The sequence below is a fragment of the Parasteatoda tepidariorum genome, chromosome 8 (assembly GCF_043381705.1).
Source record: "Parasteatoda tepidariorum isolate YZ-2023 chromosome 8, CAS_Ptep_4.0, whole genome shotgun sequence".
Lineage (NCBI taxonomy): Eukaryota > Metazoa > Arthropoda > Arachnida > Araneae > Theridiidae > Parasteatoda > Parasteatoda tepidariorum.
Genome location: NC_092211.1, coordinates 84,080,352 through 84,103,278, shown reverse-complemented (window position 1 = coordinate 84,103,278; position 22,927 = coordinate 84,080,352). Strand labels below are relative to the sequence as shown.

The following is a 22,927-nucleotide window of genomic DNA, read 5'->3' as shown; positions in this document are numbered from 1 at the left end:
AGTCTGCGGCATGCAGATGTAAAGTTAAATCGTCTCCGAATCGGCCACACTCGGCTGACACACTTACATTTGTTATTTGGGGAACCTCCTCCCCAATGCAACACCTGTAAAGTTTTACTCACTATTCATCATATTTTAATCATCTGCCCATGTTTTAACCGTCATCGTCTAACCTTTTTTGGTAGTTCTATTTTAACTCTACAGGATTTGTTAGGTGACTCTCATTATCCTAACATTTTTGCGTTTCTACGCGCGATTGGTCTTTTATACTGTATATAACTGTTTTATCCTTTTTATCTACTTTTACTCACTTTTGAATACGTCTGTCACGTTGTACCTAGTTTTATAAATTCCGTGTGACTTTTTATGAAGAAAATTTGTATTATACATTTACCTCATTTTAAAACCGTTTGTTTGGCGCAGCATGTCCTTCCTTGGACTTTGTGCCATTAAACCCTACATTCAATCCATCAACCCCCACGTAAATAATATATGTAACAAATAAACAATATAAATATATATTGTAAATATACAAAAAGGTGGGAAAATCAAGCGTGAAAAATAAAAGTGTATATTTGATGCAATGTTTACAAAGCAATCTAATTTGCTTGAATTGAGTTGGGTAGTTGCTTCCTGTTTGTGTGAGTTGTTTCTTTAAAAAAATGATCTCATAAAATAATAGTTTAGGAAAGTTTTAAAAAAATTTTTATTGATAGATTTCCAGCTGGGCAAACTATCAAGATTCGTCTGCCGGTAGTTTCGGTTTCAAAACCCGAGTTTTGATTTTGACAGCATCTACAGTTTCGCTCATAACTTGTACAAGCTTGCATAAGGTGTCAAAATACTCAGAATTGTTCAAATTTTAACTGTAGTACTTAAATTCCGATATAATCATACTTAGACCTGCATTTTTCCTGGTACGTTACGCGCGCATATGCGGTGTAATACACTTGATGTGTTTTGTGGATTAACCTGGTAAAATACATATACAAATCCAGTATTAAGCTCTTTATAAATTAACGCTTGTGCATAAGTGTGAAAGCCGCATAAGAATTTTGTGCGTCTCTATTTAATTTCTTTTAAAAAATAGTTTAATGACATAAACCTTAATAACTATAGAACTCCGAGATCTAGAATCAGTCTAAAGTTGAGACGAAATAAAATAATTCTGTTTGAAACATTCATTTTAGAACAAATTAATGAATTTTCTCTTACTTCTAAAATTAAAATTGATTTCTTGTAATCAATTTATAAAAAAGTAAGACTTAAAATAATAAGGAAAAAACTATTCGTCAGAATTTATTAAAACTTAATATAATACTTTAGAGATCCTTGCAAATATGTTCCCGTACTAATATTTTGTTGAGTTGCGTAAGGTAAATAATTATTTATTTATTTTTTTTTTTTGCTATTAAAGTAATGGGGTTCCACCTACATTTGCTCTAAACTCCTTTTCACCTAAAATGGGAAAAAGGGGTGGGGTCGAGCAGGTATGGCAATCGAGGGGTAAGAAAATAATCTTGCCTTTTGTAATAGGGAAAACGGGTGAAGGGAAAGAGTGAGTTAGGTATAAATATGGGGATTTTTATCTTCATTGGAACACTACAAAAATTTCTTCAATTGAGGATCTATTTATTTACAAACATGTTATATTTAAAAAGGAACTTCTAGGCATCTTTGGAAAATGTTTAACATCTCTATTTTAAGCAAAATTAGTTTAAATTTTTTTTTTTCATGTTTCTTTCTTTCTTTTAATAAATATTTGCATTGCTTGTTAACTTTTTTTTTCTCTTTTAATTCAAAAGTTGAAAGATAATATTCGAAGTTATATATTACTTGATTAACATATAAAATATTTTAGCCTGATTTAATTATACTTTAAAAAAATAAACACATTGATATTCATTTCGAAAATACGCAGAATTTTTATTAATTAAACTTTTAGGGTTCAAAAAAATACGAAAATTTGCAACTTCAAGCAAAGAAATCGAACTCAATTAACTATTTGATGTATAGTATATTTTTCATATTTCAGCCTACTTTAATACATTATTTTTCTAAACGAAATTCTATTTAGCACATTGTATAATAACACATTTACATGTTGAAATGATGAATCGTCTTATAGGTAAAAATTTAAGTTTTATTTTGTTGAAAGGGATGAATTTTCGAAACTTTTATCATAAAAACTTTCTTAAAGTAACAAAATTCATTTATAAAATTTGAAAGTTTAATTTGATTTAATATTTAAATGATGCGATTCAGCAATAATTACCTTATGCATATGTCATTGACTTCTTAAGCACAGTAAAATCAGTTTAGAGACATTTATTTTAAGAAAATTGATTTTGCATTTCTGTTAGTCAGATATAATTATACAAAATCATTCGTAAAGTTACTTAAGCAATTCTAAATAAACTTCTTTGCTTGAATTTAAGGCATGCTGAAGTTAAATTAATTATAATTTTAAGTAAAATTGTTAAAAATGACTGTTTAAAAAAAAAACACCATATTATTAATGCAGCGGTAAAATGGGATAACCTACAGCATTAAAGGAAAAACTAACTGTCGAAGATCAACAAAAAAAAAATTCTAAATACATTTGAAATATTAATATTAGATATATAAGACTAAAATCAAAATAATTAAATAACTTGAGGCTTTAGCGCAAATTCAAAATAATTAAAAGAAAGCTTGGAAAAATTAATTTTTATTTATTACACAAATAACCGGGGAAAATTAAGGGTGCCCAAGAATCAATTTTTGATCTGATGGGAAAAATGAAAAGGAGTTGCCTGAAATTATAGTACAATTGCGCTATTAATTACAAAATCGTATGGGCCACCAACGCTATATTATATATATATATATATTCAGTGATCTCTCATTTATGCGAGGGGCCACAGGAAAAGCGCCTATAAGTGAAAAGCCATAATAAAGATCTTATTAATAGAACATTAATACATTTTACAACATTATGTTTCGAATTAATACTATGTATACTTGACTGAACATTTAAATACGATGAGATTCAAATTATAATATATTTAACTATAAATTAATAAGTTAAAGAAAATTAAAATGCTTACATACCCAAATTTTATTTTTTATTCCAATTATGAATTTTTCACAAAATAATTTACAATCGAGGTTTGTTTTTGGGAGTTTTCAAAAAAAGCCTTTTCAAGTCCATCAAGACTTGAAAAAGTTCCATCACTTCCAGAATGAAATTGAAAATAATCACGCAGAGTTTCTAGTGCCTGTAAAGCGGCTGTGTGAGTTGGGGGAACTTTTGCGGTATATTCTTCATCAATGTCGTCTATCTCATCATCATTGTCGCCACCATTTATTTCAGCTGCAATTTCTCAAATATCTCGTATTTGAGCCGTAATTAAGTGCTCATCTGCGTCAACGAATTCGTTGAAAGTACAATTACCCATTCCACCATACACAGTATTCCAATCACTAATGTTGTTTTCATTTTCGGGCTCTACCTCCTCACCATCAGATTCTTCTGGAAGCAGAAATCCCGCTTTTTTAAAGCAGTTGTGAATACACTTGTCTGTGATGCTTCTCCATGATGAGCACATCATGCGCATTGCATCAAGGACAGTGATTTGCTTTAGCTCGTCTTTTGCCTGAAGTTTTGTTTCCATGGCAGCCAAAAGACGACGAGTTAAAGTTTTTCTATAGTGTACTTTTACACAACGGGTGATGCTTAGATCCAAGGGTTGAATTTTGCTAGTGCAATTTGCAGGAAAGAAGACTACTTTCGTGTTATTGAAATTCGGTAAGTCTTGTGGATGAGCAGGACATTGATCCATGAATAAAAGAACTTTTCGTTTTTCTTTTTCCATTTTTCTATCAAACTTATGAAGGAAATCCAAAAAAATGTTCGATGTCATCCACGCCGTTTTATTGCTACTATAGTCGCATAGCTTTTTAACTTTCTTAAAACATCGCGGTTTGCTCGATCTTCCAGTGACTAATGGTGTGAATTTTTCTGAGCCATCAACGTTGCAACATAATAAGACAGTTAACCTTTCTTCACTTTTCTTCCCATCATGACATGATTCTCCTTTAAATGATAAAGTTTTGTCCGACATCATTTTAAAAAAAAGTCCTGTTTCGTCACAATTATTGATGTTTTTTAGTTCGTATCATTTTATTAAAGTGGCCAATTGCTCTTTCCACTGTTGAACAGTTTCTTCATTGACACTTCCACTTTCTCCAGAAAGGACACGAGTTGCTAAACCATGTCTGTTTTTAAATTTTTCAATCTATCCGTGAGATGCTGAAAAGTGTTGCATATCAAAACTCTTGGACAACTCTACAGCTTTCTCTATCAAAAGTTCAACATTAACGGGAATGTTTGAAGCACGAACTTCTTTAAACCATGTCAACAGAACTTTTTCAAATTCTTCGTACTTCCCACCTTGAATCCTGCTTCTTTTCTTCGATTGCACACCACATTCTCGATTAGCTGTTAAAACCGCTTCTCGATTTTTTAAAAATCCCTCTTAACGTTGATTCTGGGACATTAAAAGACTCCGCCAAAGCTTTCTTCGAGGTGAAAAAATTTTCTTCGGAATTTTTTTATTACATCCATTTTAAATGAAAGCGACAATTTTGTTCTCTTCGCCATGCTGAAAAGTAAGCATCTAACTAAACACCGACGAATTATCTTCAGTTAGTTGACGATGCCACGTGGTTTTTGCACTAACATCTTTAATTGGCTGTCAGTTTTACCTATCTCAATCACAAGAGCGACCCCTCCTTGTACCCCTCTAAGTGAAATGTGTTCCTGGAACTTGAAAAATAGGATAAAAGGTAAAAGAGGAAAGCAGTAGGGGAGTCATCTAAGGCCTTAAAACGAGGGTTGTGACCACACAAAGATAAGAAAAACGAGAGCATTCCAAGAAAAACATGTCAAAAGGATGAAAATTCTTATGATAAGCAATATGCTACACTTTTTAGACCCCTCCTTTTCAAACTGAGAAAGTTTTTGCTCCGCGCATACGTGAGAGGTGGTTCTTCAGAGCAGCGCATAAATGAAAAAGAGTTATTGTTTTTCTATACGGGATAATACGTTAATATTCTTTCTATTTAGGATTCTAATATTTACAAGAGTGAAAATATAAAATTTATTGAGTATGAAACAGGAAATAAAATTTAGAAACATAAACATATGATATAAAAAACACTATTTAAAATAGTACATAGTATGCAGCTGCGTCCATATAGACTTTTAAAGGCATTTGGTTTATCCTTGTCTTTAATGCATTTAGTCTTTCATTCGAATACTTGTATTTTTTTTTCTGTTCCGGTGGGTTCTGTGCCCCACACAGCAACATTATTTTTTCAGCATCATTTTCATGGTCAATTTTTTTAATCATATCTATGCATATTTAGACATTTAGATTTGATGGCACTCCTCTACGGCTTAATCTGGAGTGCCACCTATAGTGTTGTTATAGAATTAGTAATCTAGCCATTTTAGAAATTGTCATTACTTGAAATTTGTACTAGGGTGATCGCATATACATTTTAAATAAAGGAGGAAAGAGTTCAAAGGTTACCTGACCCTTCGTACAAGAAGGTTCTTCTGGTCATCGGAGCTGAAATTCAAGATGATACGAAATAGGAAACAGACGCAACCTTTTGAAACAAATCAAACTTCTTTATTTCTTCGATTTTCATGGTTCCATGAATATTGTTGACTCCATTGAAACGTCTTCTTTCATCAATCCGAGAAAACTCGCCAAAGTTTGGCGATCGCTACCACGTATCTAATCACTGAGTAGTGCAGTCGTCATTTGGGTTAAATCACATTCCCAAAATAAACACTTGATGGACTTCTAACCCAAGTCTACATTAATCTCTTTCTCTTATTCTGAATCGATCATTTTCTTTTCGTCTCAAGGTAAGCTCATAGGAGCTAAAAAATGTTTCTAAGAGATCTCGTTCACATACAATCTCATCATTATTCTCCCAACTGACGCCAAGGAGGCACGCCGGCCAGAGCAAAGCACAACTCGGTTAAAGTTAGATGGGAAAACATCGATATAAAAAATCAATCGATCAATACTAAATTCGAAGGGCTATCGCGGCTAAGCGCAAGGTTTACGAATGAAAATCTAGAAAAACAATTAAAAGGTAGAATTATACTGCAGATGTGATGTAACAACATCACACTATCCCCCTTAGGAAGAGAAGAAAAAAAACATACCTGACTTATTAAAATTTAAAAAGATTGACAAAAACTCTTAAACCAATGCAAAGGACAGCCGGAGGAGTCAACAACATCCCTTGAACCTGCCAAAACAAAAATACAAAAGACAGTATTGTTGACAAAACAGAACATAGTAACAAAATATCAAACACAAATGAATGTGTAGTTCTTGGATATACATACAAACCCGATTATCATATCACATGCAAATTATCACATTAAAATATAAAATCACCAAAATTAATTTTCAAAAATTAATCGTCAAATCCATATTTACGAATATCTGTTACTTAACCTACGTAAAATAAACATGTACATCTCAGCTTTTTTTTTGTGTGTGTGTGTGGTGTTTACATAAAACTGTAGAAAGCTGCATAAAACTACTTGTTCATTTCATTCATTCAACCAAAAGCAAAACACAATCCTAATATGCTTATTCTACTTTTTTTTTATATTTAAGTAACAGAATGCTGTACATCAAATAACATATGTACATATATACAAAAGGAAAAAGAAAATGTGCATGCATATCAACACATCATGCTTATCACATCTTATAACATATATCATGTTAGAAAAAATTTAGTTGTAATAGTAACACATTGTACACTTGAAATTTTGGGTGGTGGACTGTTTACCTACTCGAACCAAACATTTATATATTAAATTTTTAAACAGTTTGTAAGTATACATAAATACAACTTAAAAGATATTATCACAAGTTCAACATACCAAACTGAATTGAGGTGGAAAAAAACTCAAAAATATGATACTATTCTGATACAGTTAGAAAAAGGTATAAATATTTAAAACTTAAATTGAACAATAATTTAAAGGAAAGTACAATTACTTAAAATTTACATTACATAATAATTTAAAGATTAGGTCTAGTGAACATTAACTTAACCATAAAATAAACACTACAAAAGCCCTTCAGCTGGAGAAACCGATCGTATTTTCTCCAACAAAAAACTACTCAATCAGAAGAAAGTATGCCAGCATAGTCTCCTTAGAATGAGGCAGTAAAAATTTGACAGGTAAAGCTAAGTCAAGAGAACCAATTACTTTTGTCTAGATCTTAAAGAATAATGATAAGGAGCAGTGCTTATAGCAGGTTTTTGATCTGATACAACTAAATGAGGAAGTCTTGGTAAACAAGGTTGTTTGCCCTCAACATGGTTGTTTGGCCGCACATTGTCACTGTTGTCAAAATAGTTCCAAATGTGTAATAAAATTTAGAAACATAAACATAGGATTCAAAATACTGAAAGAAAACACAAATAATTAAATTCGAAAAGGATAAAACTTCTTTGAAAAAAACGCGCTAAGAAGCAGCAGAAATTTCAGAAAAAAGTATCAATACAAGAAACGAATGAAATAAAAATTAAAATATGACCACCGAAGCCGACGTCTTCAGGGGGTACCGGCCTCGGTAGCCATTAAAAACAAAACCATTTCTGATTGAGGGAGAAGCAAATGCTTAAAATATCTCCATGTCGTCAACACTAGAAAGGTTACTCTTTATTGCGTTACGATAATAGTTTGTGAGTTTAACTATTGTATCTTCTTTCAAACTGCCAGTCTTTTTTCCACCGAGCGTAACACCTTTAATACTCCACTCCTTTACCTTGTTACGCAGGCCTTTGTATAACCGCTTTGCGACATGATTTAAACACTTCTTTACAAACTACAACATCAGGACCATAAGGCTTGAGAGATTGTAGATGTAAAAAGGTCTTCGAATCACCATCAGATACAATGTTTACATATCGCATGTTATTTTCTTCCACCGAGCTCATCCATATCCGTTCAGCTGCAACAAATTCCATATTTCCAGAAGTGCCACAGTAGTTTATCTGGCAAGTGTCTTTATGACCTTCTTTCCAAATCAAAAATTCAGGGCTATCTTCTGTTAGATCCCTTTTAGCATTTGTGCATTCACTGCAATACCTAGAAATTATTTCAAAATCTATTATGAGGCCAGTTAATACATCAATGACTGTACCAATTCCGTACAATGAGGTGTGGCCTCTTTTTTGCCATGTACCATCATAGCTGACACAAACATCTAGAATATCTTCATCACATATGTCTGGATTCTTCTGTCGTACTATTTTTTTAGCAATCGTTAAATATCTTTTTTTACAAGTTGTTTTTCTTCTGAAATTTTATTCAGGCAATTGTTGAAAGTTTTTTTGTCCATTGAATGAATTCCCATCACCATTGAAAATATTTCAAGGGCAGCATGCCATTTTCCAATGTGCAAAAATTCCTCTACAAGCTTTTTATTGATTTCGAAGCTTTTTGATTCCTCCATACGAGAACTGGAAAAAGTTTTTCCAAATAGTTTTTTGCAGTTTTTGCAACATAGTTCTAGTTTTGTGGAATATCCAAAGGTGTTATGAGACACTACTGTTAGGGATTTTGTGTGGCATTCATCACATTCAATATCTTCAAACAAATTGCATATTAGTATTCATAAACACATAGGTTGGCTCACTAGCATCAACATTTTTAGGCATCTTTTGATGGTATTCAGCAGTTATTACTTTTTTTTTCAGATGTTGTTTTGCTTTGAAAATTCGACACTTTTCCTTTNTAGTATTCATAAACACATAGGTTGGCTCACTAGCATCAACATTTTGAGGCATCTTTCGATGGTATTCAGCAGTTATTACTTTTTTTTCAGATGTTGTTTTGCTTTGATAATCAATATTCGATGTACTAGCAACATCATCCAATTCAATATCAACTTGTTTGTCTAAAACAGTATCCACCTTCTGTTTATGCTATGCATAATGTCAAGGAAAATAAAACAATGTAGTAAAATAAAAACAAATTTAATAACAACGAAATAGTTCTAAATAACAGAAATAAATAACGATAAATTAGCTCTGAAAAGAGCTGTTTTTTTTGTAACTAATAAAGAAACTAACTGAAAAATCGTAGAAAAACAAACGATAAACAAGAAAACTGTTTGAAAACAAACTCGTGCACCAGATGATAGACTTTATTTTATTTTATTTTTAATTAATTTGTTTGTAGCTTGCATAGTTTAGTAAAGAAAAACAGAAGTTTAAATTTCACTAAAGCTAGTTTCGGTTTTGAGGAAAGAGCAAATCTAAGTGATTGGTTGGAAAGTTCTAGTTTCGTTTTCGAAAAATGTCAATAACTCCGTTAAAAATTATCAGAAATTAATAATTTTTTTTTAATTGAAAGGTAATGAAATAAGAATAAATATTTAATAAAAATCAAAAATTTGAAAATTTTTATGATTTTATCAAATCTCAACGTCTACTGTCCCCTTAACTATATTGCTTCAATCTGTATTTGGATCTAATCTAAAGTTTTAAATTATTCAACAAATTATTTGTATAAAAATTAAGAAGTAAAGTAACTGATATTGCTTTCTGGAATAATAAATAGAATTGCACACATAGTTAAGAAGTTGTATCACTGCTAAAATTTGCTGCATGACTTACGGACTAAACTGAGCACCAGCATCTACCCATGTCATTTTCATGTATGCTGTAAAAATGTTGATTTGGTGGCTTGTTGGGGCATCTCTTGTAATCGTCAGGAAGGCATCCCCGATCTGGTGGATAGCTACAAGAGGACGGGCTGATAACAGCCGAATCCACCGCCTTGTATCTTTGTAATCGGATACCAGACCAAACGCTTGAACCTGAAATAAAACGTTGACATTAAAATGAGCGTTAGTGATACTATTCTCAATACTTAAAATTTTTCTTTGAATTTTTAGTGTTTATATAGGGACTAATTCTGATCAATTTTGGTACTGTTCTTAGGAACCGTCACAAAAATTATGTGAACCAAAACGGCATCTTCAACAAATTTACTAAAAAAATCAGTACCATCATAAAAAAATCATCAAAACTCGACACTTCACAATAATTCAACCGAAAATCAACACTTCCATAATCATTTTATAAAAAACGAAGAAAAAAATAGACAGTTTTGTATTTGTATTTTTTTCATTGAAGAAATGAATAGGCTATTAAAACAAATTTAAAAATAGATGCATTTCTGGNTTGTGTCTTTGTAATCGGATACCAGACCAAACGCTTGAACCTGAAATAAAACGTTGACATTAAAATGAGCGTTAGTGATACTATTCTCAATACTTAAAATTTTTCTTTGAATTTTTAGTGTTTATATAGGGACTAATTCTGATCAATTTTGGTACTGTTCTTAGGAACCGTCACAAAAATTATGTGAACCAAAACGGCATCTTCAACAAATTTACTAAAAAAATCAGTACCATCATAAAAAAATCATCAAAACTCGACACTTCACAATAATTCAACCGAAAATCAACACTTCCATAATCATTTTATAAAAAACGAAGAAAAAAATAGACAGTTTTGTATTTGTATTTTTTTCATTGAAGAAATGAATAGGCTATTAAAACAAATTTAAAAATAGATGCATTTCTGGTTCTGCTTTATTGAGTATTTAAATTATTTACAGTGCTAGAAATAGCAGTTTTAATTTCTTCTTTTAACGTTTTCCATTTAAAAAAAATGTAGATTACAGAAAGTTAAATAAAAATTATAAATTTTCACAAAATATACAAATTTTTAACAAAAATGGAAGAGAAATTTGAAATTTTGTATTAGTCTCTGACATGGCTATTGTTGTAAAGAATATTAATGCTGTTACATAAGTTATAAATTAAATTGAGCATGAATAAACCTGGTTTTTAATAAAGAAATTTAAGTTATTGAAAGATGACTCAATCTTTACGTACCTTCCTCCAAATCGACTGTGAAAAGTGGAAATAGAACCTTTAATCACAATCAAAGGGATGACTTCCTGAAGAGCGTTCATTGCGCCAGCTTCAAAATCCATCATGGCACATTCTGGGTTAAAAATATAACCATTATTCCAAGCGATATTGCTGACATGCTGAAACAAACGTAAATAGGTATGTTTCCCATTAGTCTATAGACTAATGGGAATATATTACCCATGAATAGTGTAAAGCTGGCAAAAGAGCTTTGGTGCCATCCAAATAAATTTTTTTAGATTGGCACAAAACCTCCAAATTTTCTTTCGTTCCAAATATCTGAAAATCAAATACAATTTTTGTTATGTCTTTAAGATAAATTATGCAATAAGATTATTTTTTCTTTTAAATTTCTTTGTTTATTTTGAAAATTAATGCCAGGGAAAAGTAAGTTAAATGCCAAGAAATTTTCTTTCGCCATGATGTAATAAAAGAAGAAATATTCTGGGCTAAAGGCTTATTCAGTATGAATGGTTTAAAGTTTCTTTATTGTTATAAACCTGAGCATATCTATAAAATTCTTCTCTAATTAGTGCATTGTGTTATCAATGTTTTGTTCTAGTTTAATTGACAGCTGTGTCATTTTAAATTAAAAGTTCTGTAACATATTGTAAATTGAGGAAGCACTTAAGCTTCTTGATTGAATTTTTACGTGTGTCAAAAAAGAAAAACGATTTATCATGCAAAGTTTAAGATTGAAGATGAAACTCATTATTTAAGTTTATTGTTATCATATATTGAATTCACCTTACTGTTTGACCACATATTAGCCAAACATTCACATTGCTAGTGCTGTGCAGAGGATACTGTAAGGTTTGGATTGTAATTATTTTTAATCTCCATACTGGAGATCTAGTCTAATAATTATTTTCAGTTAAGTGCTTCTGTTTTTTTTACCACAATAATTTTTTTTTATATGGAAAAAGAGAAGTGAGAAATCCTTATTTTTTCAACCTTAAGGTTGTTTTATCAGCACTTTTAAATGCTTACTTATTGGTGTTATAACTAAATTGGTGGTGTAAGTAAACAAAATGAAAATAAGTCTTATAAGTTAATCAAGTATTTTATAATTGTCTAATTTCAATTCTAATTATGAAAATATCTAATTATTAAATTCTAATAATTTCAATTATGTCTAATAGCAAATTCATAAAGAAAATGTACAAACCAAAATTCTTTCGCCAGTTATTTGGTCATCAACCAGGAGAAAGTCTCGATTATCAATGGTTTTTGCCCATTGACCATTGATTTGGATTTCTGCCGAAGTGTCTTTGCCCTTTCTTTATACATAGATTTACTGGCAGTTTTTAGATTCGGCATACTGACTGCTGTTCCAATGGTCCTGGCTACTTTCCCTATTTCCTCCCTGAAAATTATACATCAAATTACGATTTGAATTTTTAAAATAACCATATGATAACTAAGAGAACATTTTTATGAACCTGTACAAAGTCGAAGAATGCATTTACACAGTAAATCCCTAATTAGGAAAATTTATAACTAAAAATTGGCTGTTTGCTAATATATGTATGTTATGTTATTGACCCTCATAGCAACATAATATGACAAACAGCACTACTTGCTCATGTTGAGCACAATTTTCCTCTGTAGTTACTGCCGAGTCGATTGCGAATGAGTGTATGTAGTATTATCTTAAAAATTAAAAAAAGAAGCTGGATGAAATGGAAAGAACTAAAAATATTAAATCAAATTATGTAGTTATAAGTACAACAGAAATAAAATTCTCTATATTGCAAGAAAATTAAATTTCTTTTGTTTTAATAGTTATTTCGTGATTAATTTTTGTAGTTTTGTGCGAAATCTTAGTATTTACTTAATCTTTATTTTTTATTAACTTAGTAAAAAAATTATTAACTATTTCTCAATATAAATAGGTACAGTTTGGTCCAAATTTCATAAATTTATATTTTTAGTGTTATGATAAAAAATTCTGTGTTGAAATACAATTTTTTTAAAATTGCTTTATTAATCTTCTTCTCTATTCGTTAAAATTTTATAATTATTATTTTTTTTTTCCTTCCTGTATTAATATTAGTGTAGTTTAGTGACTTAGATATTAGTTTTTTTTTTTTAAATAAAAATAAACATAGTTTAATAATGAATTTACAACAATTAGTTTTTATTTTAAAAATGTAAATTTTAGGCAGGATATGAAGAAAAAAAATGTATGGTAAGAAACTTTATTAAACCATCTTTCATGAGTTACTCATCAAAATTAGTTCAATTTTTCAAAAGTACCCTATATTAAAAGATTGCAAATTAAAACATCCATATATTGATACTTCAATGACTTAAAATATTAATGTTTATAACATCAATACTCTAAATTTTATGTAATTATCTATTAATATTTTAAATGCAAATATTTTTTAAAAAATTTGTAAAAAAACAAATTTTTAAATTTGTAAAAAATTTTAGGCTCATTTCTTAAATTATATTTACTTAATATTTTTTTGATAAGTTATGTAAACATAAATTCTGCATGATATTTATTAATTTAAAATACCTCAAGCATTTTATCTACGAGACATTTTTAGTAATTGCACTTATCATTATTTTGTATGTAAAATATATACTATTTTTATTTGCGAAGAATACAATGGATTAACAGTTATTCTAGGCATAATTATTATGTTTGTTAAATTTAACACTAAAACGCCGGCTATTCTTCTACCCCTAGAATGCCTGTCGGTGTCATTTTGACACCAGTGGAAACTCAACTAAATATTTTTTTAATAAAATGCTCTTTTCATTTGGTAATAATATTTATATAGAAGATTAATAATGCCAACATATTTACCTTTTAGATTATTATTCTCGATTTGAAAAAAATTATTACAGTAACATGATTATTTATAACAAGGCAACAAATAGTTCTGATAGTTATATAAAATACAAGTTTTGTTTCTTGATACCACAAATAACACATCTTGTAAACTACTTACTTAATCGCAGTCTATACTCTGATAAGTTATGTTCTTTGTGCATTTTCCACATACCATCCTATTACTTACACATAACAATACTCTCAATTGGATCAAAGCACATGTGGGGCATGCCGGCAATGAGGAGGCAGATCAACTAGCGAAAGAAGCCATCAATCTCGACCTCGTGGAATATACCACCTGGCTGGCCCCACACAGATCAAATCAATATTACACAGTTATATAATGGCTGGTTGGAGTGGTCTGACAGTATAAAAGGAAGGCAAACCTATAAATTTTATAAAGATCCCAAGACAACCAGACTGCAGGGAAAATTTTTATTACAATCAATTTTTAACTGCTCACGGTGTCTGGTGTTCACCAAGCCAGATTTTTTAGAGACTCACCAAAATGCATCTACTGTGAATAAGTACAAGATATTCAACACCTTATCTTCCAGAGCCAAAAATTCGAAACACGTCGTGACGTAATATTTAAAAATAAGACGGAACACCAAATTTTTTCGGACATCACCTGCAGAAACATCATCATCAATATTATCGAAGACACACTCGACGATGTACTGGACTTGTCCCATTAATTAGATCCTATACATCTACCTCTTGGGCTTTGATCTTCATACTTCCAGGACCACTCGGTCTTCCAACATGAGTCTTAAAATTTTTTTTAATCAGCTCTACAATTTTATCTTTTACCCTTTTCGTCAGCCTTAACAAATCATCTATTTTAACAAATCAACTTTTGCTGTTTTTAACAACCATTTGGATTTGTGACATGTCTAAATAGTATGACTTGTCATCGTTTCTGGATTGTCATCGAAACTTGGAGCTCGCCTGGAGCAATGATTGCCAACACCTGGGACTTGAAATTTTGTGACTAAATTAACTCTTTGTCTTTGATTTGTGACACTATGAACTATCCTGTGTATGTATTGTCTCTTGCCTTTAGGCTTCTGGTTTTTTTATTGGCATTTTGCCACTTTACTTACTTTTTAAACTTATAATTTGCCTTTTTATGAGGGTCTTTTGACCTGGGCTGGCACCCCTTGAAAATTTTCAAATCTCCACTGTTGTAAAATTTAATGGTATTTATATTGAATATAAGGGTCTTTTGGTCTAGTACCATATTGGCCTGCTCGCCAGTTTTCAGATTTTAACCTTTTTTTCACGCACCTTTTAAAATTTTTACATGGCCTGTATGCCATTTTCTAACTTTTCAATTTTGTACATGTATTGAATTATGTTGAAGCTGTTAACTAGCTCTATTGCCATTCTATGTAATTTTAATGTTTTTGTTTCAATAAGTGTTACGGGGGGCTTGTTGGATTTTGTTGAGAGCAAATCAGACTGAAAGTCACGTAGAACAAACTGAAAATTTAACTTTTATTTACATAAAAGGAATATAAAAACAATATGATGTTGCCAGCACAGGAAACTCAAACTATCTAACTAATCTCGAACTCAAGCCTCAACATCCTCCCCACCCTGGTCGACCTCGAGGGGGATCGACTACCGGACGGGTTATATTGTGACCATTAACTCTCAGCTCACAGGATCTTATTTTTCCATCTCGTCCTTTATGCAAGTTCACCACTCTCAGCAATATTATGCCCAAAATGGCATAACTTGGAAATTTATCGCCCCACGAGCGGCTTGGTGGGAATTGCGGTCATTTCATCAACTATTCGTTTTGCTTCTCCATCTAAATATCCCCGCAAAAAAGCATGCTTGTCAATCAGCGATAAACTTTCGTTTTTGTCGATACAGTTTTCAAAACGCTCCCAAAAACTATGGAATTCTTCAATTTCGCCGTAAAACGTATTTATTTTTATTGTAGGCAACTTTACTGTAACATTTGAAGGCGAAGCTGAAAAATTATTTACAGTGATACACGAAAGTCAGCATACACTTGCAAATTTTCCCATTTTTTGAAATAAAATGCAAATAAATTTCTTTTTCTCATTCGTATAGCTACCAGTATGCATTTGAATCATTATGTGTCTAATAGACATCAAACATTTTAAGATTATCATAATCATTTTTAGATTGAGTTAAAAATATGCCAAACTCACAAAAGTGAGCATACAGTTGGATTTAAATAGATTTTTGCAGGTAATTGGCCATCTTTTTATTCTCTTAATATATTTGTAAGAATTGTGCCTGGTTTTATATAAGCTTTAGAGGAGATTTTTGAATGAAATTTATTTCATTAATTTTAAAATGGCAACTAAAAGAACTGAAACATCATTAAAAATCAGAGAACTGGTTATTAAATTGAAAAATGAGGCAAAATCACTCAATCAAATAAGTCAAATTATTGGTAGAAGTAGAGCTACAGTGCAAGGAATAATAAAGAAATATAATTTCACAAAAACTGCGGAAAACTTGCCTCGTACTCGTAGAACACCAAAATTGAACGGTAGAGATAAAAGAGAAATCATTCAAACAATTCGTAATAATCCGAAAACTACTGCAGTAGACATAGCCAAACATCTTGAAAAGGTTAAAGAAACTGATGGAAATCCGGAATGTGTTAGAAGAGCCTTGAGAAAAGAAGAATATAATAGCAGAATTTCTCGTAAAAAACCTCTCATTAGTAAAGTCAATCGAGACAAAAGATCAGCATTTGAGCATCTTCATGAAAACGATAATTTCGAGTACTGGAGCAAAGTTATTTTTACAGACGAATCTAAATTTAACATTTTTGGCTGGGATGGTAAGCAAAAAGTTTGGCGACAACCCGGAACAGAGTTAGAATTGAAGAATCTGATTCCTACAGTAAAACATGGCGGAGGTTCAGTGATGGTTTGGGGCTGTTTTCCAGCTTTAGATGTTCGTAATTTAGTCTTTATAGAAACCACTATGGATCGTTTTGTTTATTTGAATTTATTGAAAAACAATTTGAAGTAATCAGTGAGAAAATTAGGCATATGAAATGACTGGATATTCCAACAAGATCAGGATCCAAAGCACACAGCTGGTGTTGTCCAGGAATGGCTGTTGTACAACACTCCAAGACAACTGCGCTCCCCTCCTCAAGGCCCCGACCTTAATCCTATCGAAAATTTATGGGATGAACTGGACAGAAGTATTAGAAAAAGACAAATTAAAAGCACAGACGATCTTAAAAAGGCATTGCTTGAAGAATGGCAAGAAATCCCCCGCACTGTAACTGAAGAACTGGTCTATTCAATGCCTAATTGTATGAGAGCTGTTTTAAATTCAAAAGGTGAACCAACTAAATACTAAAATATGGAAATTTCAAACGTAGAATTTCCTGTATGTTCACTTTCGTGACTTGCGAAATGACTGATTCTCCAATATTTTATATTATTTTATGTCAAATGATAAAAAAACTGCTGTTTTTGCTCATCAATTTTTTATTTCTAATCAATTTAAGCTAAATTGAAATTATTTCTTAGGTAAATATTTGAAATAAATAAGTTTCTGTTAATTTTGAAAGGTGTATGCTGACTTTTGTGTATCACTGTATATTGGCAGCTGTTGGCGATGTTTCAGAAATTGAATTCGTGTTCCGATTCGCTGTTCTTTTGAAATTAAATAACGCCAAATGAGCATATTCTGTGTATCTTTCGCATTCTATTATGTCTTCCTGATATTCTTCATCATTTAAAAAATTATGTATTTCATCGTCTGCCAAGGTTAATTCTTTAATTTTATCTTGTAAACGTTCAATGTTGTATTCCTTTTCAGTTTGTGTACTAGCAGCATCGTTCAATTTCGTCGTTAGTTTCGTAATGGCGGTACGTAGCGTTGTTCGTTTGCGTTTAAATATTACAAGTTTTTCACTACCGGTAGCCATTCCAATTCAGATTTTTGACGAAAGTAATTATAAAAGGTTCAGTATGACTTACCGAGTTATTTCGGCACCAAATGTTGGATTTTGTTGAGAGCAAATCAGACTGAAAGTCACGTAGAACAAACTGAAAACTTAACTTTTATTTACATAAAAGGAATATAAAAACAATAAGATGTTGCCAGCACAGGAAACTCAAACTATCTAACTAATCTCGAACTCAAACCTCAACAGGGCTTGTCTGAGTTTCCCTCGCTGGGGGGGGGATTCGTCGCGACGACAAGCTCTCGATTTCCCCGTATACCCGATTATGGAAGGGGGGGGTATAAATAAATTACAAATACCATCCTATAACAAGAGGAACATATTTTGTTCGTAACATTACCATTGAATTTTTTTTATTTCACACTTTTTACGCTTGGGAGGAATTACACCTTCGCATTCTTTTTCAATATTTCGCTTTCTTTAATGGGCTTTTTATTGCAATGTACTCTTAATTCTTCAGCTAAACTTTGAATAAAACTGCGTCTCGATAATTTCTTCCCTGTTACACATTTGAAAATAATCCAGGCATTTATTGCCGCGAAGTCCCGATAAAAAGTATGGACAGGCCATCTCCTTGACCCCGCTGTGACTGAATATTGCCTGCACATCTGATCTACTATATCTACGCCAAATTTTGTTTCGTTATAAAATTTTATGGTTTCTGGAGTTTTCTTTGAATTATTTGCAATATCAATGCTGGCATGCATGGAACTCAGTGCAATCACATTTTTTTTCTTCTTACACTGATAAGCAGTAAGTGTTGTTCCAGATTCTTCATTTTTTAATATTTTTGTTGAATATAACTCTTCTCTTCCAGTTTTTATACAATCTGGAATCTTGCGTCTGGCTTAATTCATCGTACCAACTAAACTAGTTCGTTTTTCCTTTAGCTTCTTGGCTAATTCCAGAGACGTAAAAAAGTTGTCAACAGTCACATTTCGTCCCACATTTTGGAAGGATTCAATAAGTTTCAAAACTACATATTCAGATAGTCTCTGATTTTTATCTCGTTCTTCATTCTTTCCCAAGTAAGGAAATGCATTTAGAACATATTTAGTTTCCACGTCAGCAGCAAGCCAGAATTTTTGCCCATATTTGTCAGGTTTTAATGTTATAAATTGAGTAAAAGGGCATCGAGTTTTACTAGGAAACAATTGTTCATCTATCGTTATATTCTGACCTGGTTTGTAGCACGTAACACAGTTTTCGATAAAACGATTCCAAACTTCCGATATCATGGCAAATTTATCTTGTTTCAATCTATCACGGCGTGTCAATTTCAAATCAAATCGTAGATATCTTGAAATTTCACAAAATCTGTCTCTAGGCATCGTTTCTTTGCAAAAATTCAAGCCCCATGAGGAGGACCATAATGAGTGTAGTTCTAGATTTCTAACTGCTGAGATTCCTCGAGCATACAAAATGGAAATGTATGCTATAAGTTCTTCTCTTGAGAGAGACCAATCATCACTTTCAAGCACTCTACGAGCTTCTGTTTCTGTAAATTCCGTGATATGATTCAAAATTGTTTTGTCAACTAAAAGCAGCCTAGCACTCAAAACACTCTCGCTGTTAATGTTTCTCTTTGCATAGCTTGTTGCTCCGCTAGTCTTCTTCAAAATATTTTGGCAGGAGAATCTGCCTACTGTATTTACAGGAATGCATTGTTTCCACTGCGAGCCATCGCGGGAAATAAATATGTCATTAATTTGAGAATTATAATTTTCATAGATAATTCTCTGAGATTCACATATAATTCTCTGAGAAGCGCTGTTATTTCGTTGTGAGTCAGTCCCCGTTTGCGAGACATTATAAAATGTATTTGATAAAAAAACAAAAGAGATGATGAAAAACGGAATCAGAATTTCTGGACAAGAAACGACAAGACACATTACTTTCGCGAACAAAATCCGAAGTATATCTGCGCGATCGAGGTCAAAATTGATTTGGCAGCGTTCCAAAAAATGTTACACTGAATTTGTTGACTAACAAAAGTAAAAACGAACAAACTTTTTCAATAGACGAAACGAAACTGTTGACGTGTCATATTGACACCAAACCGACGTTCTAGGTAAAATCATCGATAAAATAAATGACTTTTAATTAGGCATGCAAAATCTAAATAAAGAATCAATAAAAGTCACAAAGAAACCCAAGAAAAAAATCCGAATTCTACGGTTAAATTTAAATCGTCAGGTGTCGAAATGACACCGTCCGGTGGCGTTCTAGCGTTAAATCGCATATCTTTTCTGATAGGAATCTGTTTCTTTTCTTCAGATTCGCCTAAATTTCAATAAGGCTCATGGATTTTAATTCCATGTATAGTCTCATTTGAGCTGTAAGAAAAATAGAACAAAATTAGTATTTAAAATTGATTTTTATGTCGACAAATCATTATTATTTTTCTTTAACATTTCACATTGGTAAATATATTAAATAGTACAAAGCTATATATATATATATGTGTGTGTGCATGGATACATGAATGCACACAGCATGTATTATACACAAGTATATATATATCACACCACTGTCAACAAGTCTGAACTAAAATAAAGTTTTTGACAATTCATAATAATTTAAGCAATAGCTNGTGTGTGTGTGTGTGTGTGTGTGTGTGCATGGATACTTGAATGCACACAGCATGTATGTATTATACACAAGTATACATATATCACACCACTGTCAACAAGTCTGAACTAAAATAAAGTTTTTGACAATTCATAATAATTTAAGCAATAGCTTTAACATTCTATCTGCTATAAACAAAAACAATAGTTTGTAAGAGTCGAATTTGCAGCCAGTTTCTAAAGAATCAATAATTGCAGTAACCTCAAAATATTTCTGAACATTAATTAAAAGAGAAAATATGCTTTTCTCTTACTATATTTTCACTTTGTCTTATGAACCTACTTTTATCTCCTTTACTTGTAATAAAATATATTTAAAAAAACAAAGCTAATAGTAACTTTAAGAAACAAATCAATATATACTTGAAAACTGTATTCTTGAACTGAGCTTACAAACATGAATTTTAAAAGTATTTTTTTTGTTTGCCAAGATTAAATTGCTTAACAATATCTGTTTACATAATATGTAATGTCACGGAAAAAATCTGGCATATAATTAAAATATATTCTATATATATTCTTAAAAAAGCTTAGAGTCAAAGTTTTTTACAGTTAAAGCTTTTATTTATGGAATGTTACATAGATTTTTTTTTTTTTGACTTGACCACTTAGACAGTTTATGAATATGCATTTAAACAATAGAATGCATAATTCGTAAATACAACTATTTTAAATAGAAAAACAGACAAATAATAAAAAATCTCTCCATCAATGGTTTGGAAACTTTGACCGAGAGTTCAAAAGCGATTCCACCGTTATTTTTTGACCGTCGGTTTCTTAACTGTGCGTTACTTGACCGACAGTTACAAGCATTTTCCTATTGGATAAGAAGAAACACGTGATAACCGCGTTGCTTATTTACTCCTGAAGTCGTCGACGCTGTTTTGACAAAGCGTTTAGGCCCCGAAGGGGCCTTTTACCTTTCCATATGATTTGATAATCGTGAGCTTAAACATCATGAGATGGGTATATATATAAAAAAAAAGAAGAGAGAAAAATATATAAACTTTTATGATCATGTTATATGAGAAAATACTGTTATCTGATTGGATGAGACTTGATCATTGTGGGCGGGGTTAGAGCACCAGAAGGTGCAAGACAATAATAGCGCTTTCAGCGCCAATCGCTGATAGTGAGGAATTGTTGAACTATAAAATATAGAAATATAAATTACTCAGGCCCTTAAAAAGGCCTTGTGTAATAAATATAAAAAGATATTTTAGGCCCTTAGAAAGGCCTTTTTATTTAAGGCTATAGATATATTGTAATGCTTATTGGAATTTGCTTGATAAAATAGCATCACTTGTGAAAAAGTGTGCTATGGGTCTGATTTTTGCATCTTCTAATAGCATTTCTGAATTAAAAATAGAATTATATTTCGCAGCATCACAGTTAATTGCTTTTTTAAAGAATTTAATGTTTAAGAGTGTTAGGGTTTCAGTGAGGGTATTGAGTTTAAAATCTTTGTGAATTGCTTTGTTATGTATGAAGTAGGGAACTCCACTGAGTTTTCGGAGTAGTTTATTTTGAAAAACAGTCAGTTTTTTCGATTGGGATTTATTGATATTGCACCAAACTGGGGATGAGTAGGTGATAATCGGGCGTATATAAGTTAAATAAATGTATCTTCTGTTTCTTAGTGACAATTTGGAGTGGGGCCCCATAAGACATTTTAGTTTATTGTATATATTTGAAGCTTTGGCTAGAACAGTTTTGATATGATCTTTCCAGTTAAGATCTTTGTTAAATGTTAATACACATATAATCTTCTGGATTGAGTTGGCCGAAGATTAGCTTGCAAAAGCATTTGGATTTCAGCATGATTCTCTGCCTCCTCTTGTTGCAAAAGCTCTATGAAGGCAAATAAGTTGAGATGACTTTTTTGCGCACGTCGATTGAACTTGCTGTGCCATGACTCCACTATATTATTTGTTCTATCTCCAAGATTATCATAATGATTCCAGATATCCCTTGAAATAAAAAAAAGTACATATTATTTGTATATTCATATTAAATAAATTATCTATCTTTGCTTATAACAGTTAAAAGATTGAGGCATGCTATGAGCAAAAATTGCAGTCTAAATTTGTGTTTTTCGTTAACGATATTTTAAAACTAATTTTTTTTTTTTTTTAGTATGTAATTGCATGTACTTTCAACCCAAATTTAATAATTTTTGTAACAACAACTTGTACATTTTTCTGTTTGGTTGGATTGGTTTACAGTAGAGTGCCGAATTGCCAAATTATTGCGAAAATATTTTCATTTATTAAAATATTTGAGAGGGGTTGAAAANAAATAAGCCTGTAAGTGTTCAACAAATAATGGCCGATCTACCAAGGGAACGTGTCACTCCTAATTTTGTCTTTAATGTGACAGGGGTTGACTTTTGTGGCCCTTTTCTAGTAAAATTTAAAAATCAGCGTAA

At 31.5% G+C, this 22,927-nt stretch overlaps 2 protein-coding genes across 2 annotated transcripts in view; both read right to left on the bottom strand.

Moving 5' to 3' along the window:
* The window catches only part of LOC122271576 (serine--tRNA ligase, mitochondrial-like), a 584,968-nt gene that overhangs the window by 120,403 nt on the left and 441,638 nt on the right, over positions 1-22,927 (bottom strand). The gene's annotated exons all lie outside the window — the stretch shown is intronic.
* LOC139426239 (piggyBac transposable element-derived protein 4-like) lies at positions 13,730-19,792 on the bottom strand. Its single transcript, XM_071184306.1, has 2 exons — positions 18,169-19,792; positions 13,730-14,066 (listed from the first exon to the last, which is right to left on the bottom strand). The coding sequence occupies exon 1, from the start codon at positions 19,759-19,761 to the stop codon at positions 18,718-18,720; it is 1,044 nt and encodes a 347-aa protein (XP_071040407.1). The 5' UTR covers positions 19,762-19,792; the 3' UTR covers positions 13,730-14,066; positions 18,169-18,717.